The 11,596-nt window shown below is 30.9% G+C and overlaps 1 protein-coding gene across 1 annotated transcript in view; it reads left to right on the forward strand.

Annotated features, from left to right (window-relative positions):
* The first annotated feature begins 816 nt into the window (after positions 1–816).
* The window catches only part of LOC106462664 (regulator of nonsense transcripts 2-like), a 126,482-nt gene continuing 115,702 nt past the window's right edge, over positions 817–11,596 (forward strand). The window contains exons 1-3 of the mRNA XM_013922608.2: positions 817–1,347; positions 7,716–7,772; positions 9,238–9,457. Of these exons, the coding sequence (XP_013778062.1) occupies positions 7,728–7,772; positions 9,238–9,457 (265 nt within the window). The 5' untranslated portion in view covers positions 817–1,347; positions 7,716–7,727. The remainder of the gene's footprint in view (positions 1,348–7,715; positions 7,773–9,237; positions 9,458–11,596) is intronic.

Raw genomic sequence — 11,596 nt, forward strand, 5'->3', positions numbered from 1 at the left:
TTTATTAAGTAAGGACTTGTATCGCTAAAGTTTCGTCGGAACGAAGTTACGGAAAATGAATTAACAAACGGAGACGTAACAGTATTCACACTATAGAGAATATAAGCACATCGTAAACATTATATCAGTATATGCATAGTTGGCCTATTCTTCGAGTTCTTGTCAAAAGTCCACTTAGGCCTGTTTAATTACTTTAGAATCTCAATTGGCAAGCCGAACTATTTTCTCGAATACTATCGCAATATTAAGTGATTCATATACTATTGTGGTCTTCTGTCTTTGGAAGATCCTATGTTCCTTTTGTCAAAGTGCACTTAGGCTGATTCAGTTACTTTAGAATTTCGTTTTGACGGAATAAACTTATTTTTTCTTATTTCCTTTTCCACCGTTAGTTTCACTCTAATATATATATATATATTAAACTTTAGGCCTATGTCAGTCGTTAGGCCTATCACTTTTACATGATTTAACTTCACACCAGCTATATTCTCTTTGCTTTTGTCTGTCTGCCTGCTGCTTCCCGCTCGTCTCACGCTATTTATATCTTTATTACATAGTCGTCTGGCTACTTTCTATATTCTTTACGCCAATTAGTTATTACCAAAACCTTCTACAATCGTGTGCTTTTAACTATTATTATAACAAAACTAAGAAATAATAAAATATTCACTCACAAATATATATTAATCACTAATATTTAAACCAAACAATCTTATATCATGATACATTGTAATGTATTGTGAAATATACGATATATTTTGGTAACGTATAATTTCAAACTGTATAAGCCAATAAACATATGTTTGTCGTCATAAAGTTGTTGTCAGAGAAAAATTTTACAGATGAGATCGTGACTAATATTAGTTTAATAATTTCTCCTGTGAGACTATGATAGTAAATTATCCTTAAGAATGTGCTTGCTAATTTCATAAGCAGCACTATTTTAACTCTGTTTTTAGCAATGCGAGTGATGGCATAATGTGCGTAACTTCTAAGCAAATGTTTGAACTGGTACAGTATTCGTGCAAGTTATTGTTTGACGTGATAGTATGATTATGTGATTTCAGTTTTGTTTCATTATTTACTATGACTGGAGTTTGATATAACGTTACAAGACCTAAATTGGTTCCAAAGTTTTTATAAAATGTATATAAAAGCTGGATGAGTTTTTCGTGTCAGCACTATTAATATTTATACAGTACTAACTAAATTTATTTCATCTCGCAACATTAGGATTTGGAATAAGTGGTGTAGGCCTAGCTGTGACGACTGTAGTTAAGCCTAATTAATGAACGAGAAATTTGAGAACAATCGTCACTCATGAAACTTGGGTGTTTGCAAAATCGTGTAAGTTATGAAATAACTTAACTCGTATTTCATTTCCTAGGAATGAAAGATTAAAAACTAAATTAAAATTGCTGTATAATATTCATATTAGCAAAGAAAACATAGACTTGAGAGTTTTTACTAAAGTATTGTATTGACTGTGTCAGTGTGTGTTTGGTAACTTCAACTTGAAGTTCAAGTTCAAGACTAAGTTTAACATCTTAAAGACTTAGAACATTATCAACTTTACCGTTAATGTTGTTAATGAATAATGTTATTACGATAATTTTGCTATGCTTTTACTTGTTTTATTAGTATGTAATGTTAGATTATAATTTATAATACATAATCTAATCATAGTGTGGTCTCACCAGTTAGCAACAAGAAACATCATGTTTAAATTTAAAGCAACTATTTTACTATAGTATATGTAAGGTTAGAGACACAAGAGAGTAGTAGCTTTGAAACAGTTTTATCTACTGAAAAACAAAAATATTTGATGTATTTAGAGATATGAAAACTGTTGCAGAAAGCACAAGAGATTTACCATATTGATCAAGGGAAATACTGCATTTACTTATGTTATACTATATAGATGAGAATTGAGTATAATTATCAAAGTTTTATTAATTTACTGACTGTTCAAAATAGCCTTCTTAAACCAATGTTTTTTTCACTTACTTATGTTACATTGCCTTTATGTATTAGCTTCAAATTCATGGCCGTCCTAATTTTGGCAAGATTTACAGGCTATGGGAGCATTAGGGCAGCATATGAAGTAGTTTTTATATAATAATAATAATAAAGATAAAGGCTGGTGGAACTATGGGCTATTCACTTTTTTATTGATTGACAATTCCTGATGGTACTTAATAGGACTACAATATAATTATTTATCTTTGGTCTGCTACAATTTCAGAAAAACATATGTGAAATATTGTTATAAAGCTAATACTCTCTCATGTTGCTGGCTTTTTGCTAAAATATCTTGATGGTTTTGTCACAAATTGGTGAAACCTGTCTCAGTATAATAGACTATTATTAATATTCTAGTATTCATGATAGGAAAAAACACCAAAGATCAACAAGTTGGGTAAATCATGTTAAACAAAAAGTTATGTGACAGCTGGGTTTATTTTTTTGTGATTTACGGATGTTGTAGTATTTGTTTACTTGTAAGTTCAGTAATTAATTATTAATGTTGTATTGACCTTGATATACTCTATTATCATTTTGGGTGCACGTGGACACTTTCAAGTTGTCAGTAGTGATATCAAATGTCGTACACTGAAAAACTTTCAGGAACCTTTTGACCCATCAAGGATTCAAGAATGTCCTGATTTCTAAACTTCTTAACCAAACAGAAAACTAAATCCTACCCTGATCTTTCAAATACTTATCAGCCTTTTGTCTGAACTCTTTTTTTTTTTTTTTAAGTAGCAGACTGTAAACTCTAGATTGAAAACTGTTCCATAGATTCAACATTTTGAAGAAATAAAAACTGTCTCAACTGGAGATGTCTGATTTTTCCAGTTCTTATATTTATGATTTGATCTTACTGTCCTCAGAATCCAACACACACAAAAATCTGATGCATCAGTTTCTTTAACCACAAAAGTATCCATGAGAGTAATTATATTATGATATTTCATAATGTCAGCACATCGTTACAAAATTTTGCAGGTTATTGGTAAACATTACAAGGTTTTCAAACACAAAATATCAGGTTTTTAAATTACGTATTAAGATTTTTTAATAAAAGATTTTCTCGTAAACCTTTTTTTTCAGAATGTTGACTATCCAACATGCAAAGCAATTTTGCTTTTAAGGTTAAAAATACTTTGATGCATTAGAACATTTTCAAATTTCACATGCAAAATCTATATAATCTCCAGATAATTATAAAATTTTTTGTTTAAAAAACTATTTTGTTATTTTCACTAGTGTATTTCTGTATGGGTTGGTTTTATATGACCAATTTCATAACCTCAATAACAAATTAGGAAAATATATAAATTATGCTTTTTTCGTTCTAGAACGACTACAAATTTATAACACAAAAAAACAAATTTTTAGTCTTAACTAGCTTAAATCTCATAATGTCATACAGTTATATATATATATATATATATATATATATATATTTTTATTATATTGACCTTCCAACTATGCTTGGTTAACAATACAGAAGTTGCAATGATGCGGCACAAGTGCACTTGTGTTACCGTATCCAATAATATATAACTGACCTTTAGTCTTTACCTAATATTTTGTAAAATACAATCGCATTTCAACTATTATAAATTATATATGTATATACAATATTTCTATTTACAAATAAGCTCTTAAACTTATTTTTATTAAAACATAGAACAGTAAATAAAGTAAAGCAAACAATTATCTTTTCTAGTTATGACCTTTGTACTCGTTTTTCACTTGTCGTAGGTTGCTAAGCCTTATGAAATTTCACACGTTGAGAATTTAAAAAGAAATTTTTTTTAGGTTTTTTTATATATACACCTTAATTAACCAAAAAAATAATAAATTACTATATCGATAACACAGAATTCCACAATAATTTATCAAGCACAGTAACAAAGCTGTATTGGGTTCTAAAAAAAATATGAAATTTCAAGCTCACTAAAGACTTACCTCATCGTTTGAAATCTTGTGTAAAAAGAATGAAATTAGCACAATAATGGATCAAAATGGCTGAGAAAACCATTAGGGGGATATTCTGAGCTTTTGATTGGTTATTCATGTTAAATTTAGAAGTAAGTGTATATAAGGGACCATTTCCAAAAATGGAAAGATGTGGGTTGAGGGGCCAATGTGTTTGATTCAGTATAGGAGCGATATCTTAGGAAATAGAAAAGATAAGATGTTCTTATTTTATATTCTAGCTTGTCAATATCAGTAGTTTGAGTTCCTAATTAGTACAAAATTGTATGTTTTGTATTTTGATATCACAAATATCTAATTCGAACCAGTGCTGCATTCAACATACCACATGACACACAAAAATTGATGTTTAGCTGTGTTTTTTTAATACTTACTTTTAAATTAAGAAATTAACTAATGTATAATACTAAAATTTTAATTATAATCTACAATTTGATACCAAACTTATTAACATAGATTCCTAAAATAGCGGTTCAATAAAAGTTTTAATGCAAGTCAACAGATGCGATGACATGGCCTTTGACACGTGACCCCTTGAAATAGGGTTAATAATCTTGAATAATTTCATTTTGATTGCAATTGACTCCCTGTCTCTCTCTCTCTCTTCTTTTTTTTCAAGAGAGAATTAGTTCAGAAATCTCATACTATCTTCATATGACAACTCCTCCATCCTTGGGGTAATTTTTAGTAGCTATCCTATGAATCCTCTCCAACAATTGACTGTCTTTCCAAAGAAAAGAGGACCATAACTTTACACAGTACTCAAAATGAAGCACAACAAAATGGAAAACTACAAGATAATAAGATATGATAATGTGCAAAGTACAATATTAGTACTGACTTGTATAAATGATCAAAAAGTACATTTTCTGCAGTTTATGAAAATTAGTAAACACCTCTTTACGTAATTATATCAAAATTATATCATCATCTTCTGCAAGAAAATAAGCATTTTAAACATAGCTATGATGCATTTTAATGAAATATGTAGTTGAGGCTTTCGGTAGGACAAAAAAAACAACAACAAGCAAACATTTTGTGATACAGTAAAGTTAGCATCTAATGAGTTAAAAAAAATCATAGTTCATTTAAATATGCCCAATGTAAAAGAGAATCTGAATGTGATTTTTGAAGTAAAGATCATGATTCTTGAGTTACTTCTACCCCCCAAAAAAACAATAACATATATATATAGGAAACGTATACTATCACATCTTGAAAGCCGGAAATTTTTCTTATACGAGTAGTCCATATACATGTAATAATATAAATATTCTTGTCAAGAGGTATTCAAATTGAAATCCTTGTAATGTTTACTAATAATCTGCAAAATTTTGTAAAGACTTGCATACATTTTCGAAAATTATGGTACAATTACTCTCATAGATACTTTCCTGGTTGCGAGCTGGGTGGAATCCAACCAGTCCATAATGGAAGGGTTAAAGGATAAATGAAGCTCCCACCCCTATGTGTGTTAACATATGTTGCACCATCTTGTGATGTAATCATCATTTGACTATAGCTCTCCACCAGTAGAATGGTGACACATTCTCCATGTTTAGTAATTACCATGAGCACTAGCATTTCAACAAAGGCTCATTGTTTTGTTGGCAATGCTCTTCTTCAGCTGTGCTTAATGCTTTCATTTTTCTAATTTGCAGGATTTTATCATTACTTTTGATCTTTTAACTTTCAGTTCAACTTTATAGTATCTCTCTTCCTGTTTAATAATGGCTGGAGACGGCTTGAATGGGTAATGAAGAAAAACTTAAGTTTAACATAACAGCAAATGTATGACGTTTCGACAAGGTTACCTAATGATGACAAAACCTTGTCGAAACGTTGTACATTTGGTGTTATGTTAAATTTATATTAAAGTTTTTCTTCATTACCCATTCAAGCCGTCTCCAGCAATTATTAGTCTCAAAGTGGGTTCCTCATCATCGAATTCTCTTCCTGTTTGTTTTAGAGTAATTTTACTTTCAACTTGAATTCTTACTATGCTTTATACCACAAACAACAACAACAACAAAAATGTAGATTGTGATACCTCCCAAGGTGCAGACTAATTCAAGAATCTACATTCTGCAGTTTCACTGGTGACTGGAGGCACTCTGATGGTCAGTGATGTTGCCATAATTGCACACCAGGTAGTTGGTTTTATTCTTCCTTGATTATCTCAGTTTCAGGTTCCTCGTCCTTCTTTTTATGTTGCTTCAAAGCATTTTCTCTTCCAGGCAATTCTGTACTTGAAAATAAAAGCAACAGAAAACACAAACAAAGGAAGCGTGTGTCTTCTCTCACACCTGGCAACTGTTTTTTGTGTTGGTAATGCATTACACAGTCTCTCAGTGTGGAAGTTTATGCAGATGTGGTATTTCCTGTATTGTCTAGGCACCTATCTGGTATTCTTCCCCATGTGATTTCCTCCCTCATGTTTTCTTCTGGTGGAATGAAAGAAAATCTTTGCTTTCCTAGGCCCAAGCTCCTGGAATTGTTGGTTTGGAGAATTCCCCATTGAAGTGGTGTAATCCCATCAGTATGAAACTAAGTGGAAACACCACTTAATAGGAAGTAGGGCTGGGGTGTTATCTGGAACTGTAGTACAAACCATCCCACTATGTAATGAACTAAGTCATTCCTGGTGATTAGTCTAGTGAGTCTTGTGTTCTTCTTGGATTGCAGGTCAGGATATTTTCCTTCCTGCACCTGATTTTTCAGGTAAGTATCTCACTTAATTATTACTCCACTACACACTTGTGAGATTATGGCCTGTTGAGTAATTTTCCATTCTGCCCACTTTTGTGACACTTTAGTCCCTCATAAAAGATTTTTTGGACACCAATCTTTTGCTCTGCTACCTCTTTTAGGTGACAAATATTCATTACTTGAGATTGATGCTGTCTCCCACTGAGTGATGCTCCACTAGGCTACCCTACCTTAGTGGTAGACATTCTATAATTTTTCACCTTTCTGATGCTTTTATTTTCAGGAAGAAGCTCATCTTTGTAATATCTGTATTAGCACCAGCCCCCTCCACCTTCTTCAGTGTGGAATTCTAGCTATATATTGTGCAGAGAGGTGTAGCATTTTTTAAGTTAACATTTTCCTTATTTGAAAGTGTATTTCAGATAGATACTAACCTCTTTGTACAACTGTCCGTCCTTCCCACTTCCAATGCATCTTTTTTACCTTGTCAAAAATGAGCCTTTGTTCAAATGTGAGTGCACATGGGGATTATTGTGCATGGAGGATGTGTCACCCTTCTATTGGTGGAGAGCTGTAGTCTAATGAGGATTATGTCATAGACTGGTGCAATATGCATTAAAACATGTACAGGTGGGAGCTTCATTCAAGGCTTGCGGCATGCACAAAAATCTTCATTGCAGTGTACGAGATAATAGCTATTTATTGTACAGAGAGGTATCTGTCTGAAATACATTTTCAGCTAAGGAAAATGTTAACTTCATTTTCTTTGGAAAATTTCCATAAATAGCTCCTCGAGGGGTTTACTTGTTTGTTTTACTACAACTGAATATTTAGCTGCAGACATCATGTTTTTTTCAGTAGTCACATCTAGATCTGTGAAACTTGCATTTATTTCTGAAGTAGCCTTTTAACTTACTGCTATGGGCAGGTATGTATTTTCTTAGTTTTCATCTGATATTTATATTTCTTTGTTTTGATCTCTCTTTTTTTTTTCACAGATGTGAGAAGAAATGGATGACCAAGAAGTATTCAACAACGTGACTTGTGAATCAAAGGTAAGATTCTACATAATGTAAGGATCAAGAAATAAATTATGAAAACTTTTACAGAGTAATAAATTTGGAAGAAAATCTCGTGGGAACAGCCATATTGTAAACTATATAGTCATATTTACCTTCAATTTCAGATTATTTAAAAGTTTAGATTTTTGTATGGCTACATATTAGTTTGGTGACTAGGATAGTGTGAGGATTATGTGCTCAACATAAGAAGCAATTTTGAAGTTGTTTTATATGTATTTTCAGTTATAAAAGCATGTTGATGTTGGAGCATATATAAGCCAAATTTCACTTGTGATTATCCTTTAATTTTTTATTTACCTTCTGGCAGAGTTGCAGTTGTGTAAATCCTGGAGCAGTGTGTTTCAGGCATTTATGTAGGTAAATAACATATTACAAGTTAATGGGGTATTAGCTTAACTCTTTCTCTACCGGAGGGGATATAGATATCCCTTGATTTTTTTAATTCTTCACAGTAAAAATACTGAATTAATTTGCATGATACTTAGAATAAACTTACTATACAGTAACTAGTTTTGGCTTAAAAAAATTAATATAATTTGATTTACTCTTTTACATCATTCATAATGTTGTAAAACACTTTTGAAAAACATTACTAAAAAAATCAGAGAAAGAAAAAGAAAATTATGAGAATATAATTCTCAATGGATTATTGTTTGTTAGAGAATATAAATCTTTGCTTTAGGATGGGCAGAAAAATTTGAAAAACATCAATAACTATGTTGTTTACAAGCAAGGTACCTCTGAGGTGTGAAGAAATTTAAGTTTGGAAATGTTTTTCAATTTCTTTTATGAATTACAATAATTAAAGTTTACAAAATGGCAAAGTATCAGTTTTAAATATTTTTGAATAAAATTATTTTAATTTAGATCACTATTATTATTTTCTAATAAATATGGACATATGACATGCAGGTGTGTACTCAACACCTGAAAAGTGCTTGCTGGGTCTAAAAGGTCTTGTATCTGGACTATCAGAATTAGTAATAATAATTTGATTATAAAAATTTTAATCTTATTGAGTGAAAAACTGGTTTTGATACTCTGGTATAGTTTTGTTAAAGTTTAAAGAATTTTTTTCCATATGCGTTGTTTATGTAAATGAACAGTAAGCTCTTGTGCCTACAATAAACTAATTTTAGCTTTAAAAACTGAAAAACATCATAATATTAGTATGGACATTAATGCCTATTTGTCAGCTTTAACTAACACTAAAAATTTAAAAGGTGCTGTTGTTACGATTAAAGTTTTTAAGTTCTTTTAGTCTTTGAACACCTATTTTTACTGGTTACTAAGGTATGTAAAGATTAGGATATTTTAACATGGCAAGTTTTAAAGCTAGCATGAAAACAGTTGCATTTTGCATCAAAATATGTCTAGTTAGTGTTTAGTGTACTATTAATAACCTCTTTATTGTATATGTGAATCACCTTCCTAATAGGGTGGAGATATAGAGAAAAAACCTGAAGTAAGGGGAAAGAGTTGGAAACGTGAGCGTGAAGAAAGGGGAAGGCGTCAGCAAAATCAACAGCAGCAGCAACAAGATGATAGCTCAAACTGTGAAACTGAAACGGAATCATCAGACAAATTTGCTCTTGAAGAACCAGTTATTTTGGCTGAAGAAAAGAGAGGTTGGGGTGATGGCTGGAAGAAATTAGAGGGTACACTGTGAACCATATAAATTATTCTATGCTTTTTTGAAGTATTTAAACTAAATATCTTAATAACCTTTGGTCATTAAATATTGTTTGTATAAAATAAATTATTTTGCAGTTTGTCATCATAGAAACATAAGCAGTAATTTAAATGACCATTAGTTTTGTGCAAGTATTGATAGTATCTGTGTAAATGCAACTTTGTTGCTCATGTAATGAAAAGCTTGATTTTTTTTCCACTAGATACTCATACTTGGATTAGATAGTGATAACAATGAGCTTAACCATACCTGGGCTGTGCATCTTTTTTTTTTCAGATGCACAATATTACTAAATACAAGGTTGAAGAAAAGGTTAAAATACATGTTCTAACAATTTAGGAGAGTTTTTAAGATGCAGTTTTTAAGGACAAACCTATTGACTCCTACAGACTTATTGTTGCACAGTTGCTTTTTCTGATTCTACTGAATCTTTGGCTTAAACTTATTGTATGCTAATTACTACATCAATGTTTTTTCTAGTTTTTTTATAGGATGAAAGTACATCACTAAATTTGAACCATTACATAGGACTGAGAAAGCTGTGTGGTTTTAATTTATCATTTTCTGAAGCATGTGTATTTGCTTTACATTTTGTGCATGAAAATATCATAGCAAATGATCTGAAGATTAGTTGTGTTTGTTACTAGCAGCAAGTAATATGATCTAATAAAATTTTGTGCTATTTTGGTACTACAGTTATTACAGTTGAGCCTAAAAATTGAATGTGAAGAGATTGAAATTGTATAAAATGGGAACCATCTGAATTTCCTTTTTTGATATTTCTGCATTTTAGTAAGAAATGTTTTTTGGACTATTAAGTACACATAACCAGTGCTTGAAGTGGGGGGGGGGGACAGAGGAAGTGAGATGGTGTGTGAAACTTATGAAGCTGAAAAAAATGTGGTAGAATAGTTTGTGAAGTTCTTGAATTTGAAAAAGAAAAGAAAATAGAACTTAATAAGTTTGCATATAATTTTAGATTAAGCCAACATTTATCAGTCTGAAATAGCCACTCTGAAAGTTTATAATTTATTAACTAAATTTACAATAATCGCATAATCACAGGACAAAAAGTGTATTCAATGTTAGGTGGTTGTTTCTCAATAATGGTTTAAAAAGTTTAAGTGGAAGACTAACCAAGTTGATGAACAAAAAAAAAAGTTTGATAATTAGTTAACTTTTTCAGCACAGGATCTGTCCCTGGGACTGACTTCAAAACCATTTTGTGCTTGTTATACTTTTCATGCTATAACTTTTAAGTTAGTAAGCATATGTTAATGAAGTTTGGCAGATTATCAGTAAATATTACAATGCTTTCATGCGCAAAATATCAAATTTTATTATTAAGTCTTAAGGTTTTTAAAGCATAATTTTTCTCATGCCTTTTTTTTTTGCCTATCCAACATGCAAAGTAATTTTAAGATTAAAAATACTTGTGTGTATCAGAAAATTTTCAAATTTCACATGCGAAATCTGTATAATGTCCAGATAGTTATTAAATGTTTCTTAAGAACAACTTTATATTTTTATGTTATTTTCAGTAATGAATCTCTGTATGGGTTTGGTCGATTTGACTGATCTCGTAACCACGTTAAAAAAGTTACGAAATAAATATAAATTATGCCTTTTTCGTTCTAGAATGACTACAAATTATAACGAAAACATAAATGGTTAGACTAAATAGCTTAAATCTCATAACATTATACATTTATATATATATTTATTATATTGAACTTTCAGCCATGCCTGGCTAACAGTACAGAAGCTACAATGACAAGGAGCACGTGCACTCATGTTACCGTATCCAATGATATATAACTGACCTTTAGTCTTTACAAAGGACCAAAATACTAGTCTACTAAAACACAGCCAAGACAATTAAAATACAGTCACATTTCAATTATTATACATTATATATGTATATACTAGAGATGCAAGGGTACCCGGCCAGATATTCTAAGGTTGTCAGTATCGGTAATTTTAGTTCCTAATTCGTTCGAAACTATAGACTTAGTATTTTGACTTCACAAACATCTAATTTGAACCAGTGCTTCATTCAACGTACCACATGACACACAAATATCAATGTTTTAATATTTACTTT

The sequence above is a fragment of the Limulus polyphemus genome, unplaced genomic scaffold (genome assembly GCF_000517525.1).
Source record: "Limulus polyphemus unplaced genomic scaffold, Limulus_polyphemus-2.1.2 Scaffold1219, whole genome shotgun sequence".
NCBI lineage: Eukaryota > Metazoa > Arthropoda > Merostomata > Xiphosura > Limulidae > Limulus > Limulus polyphemus.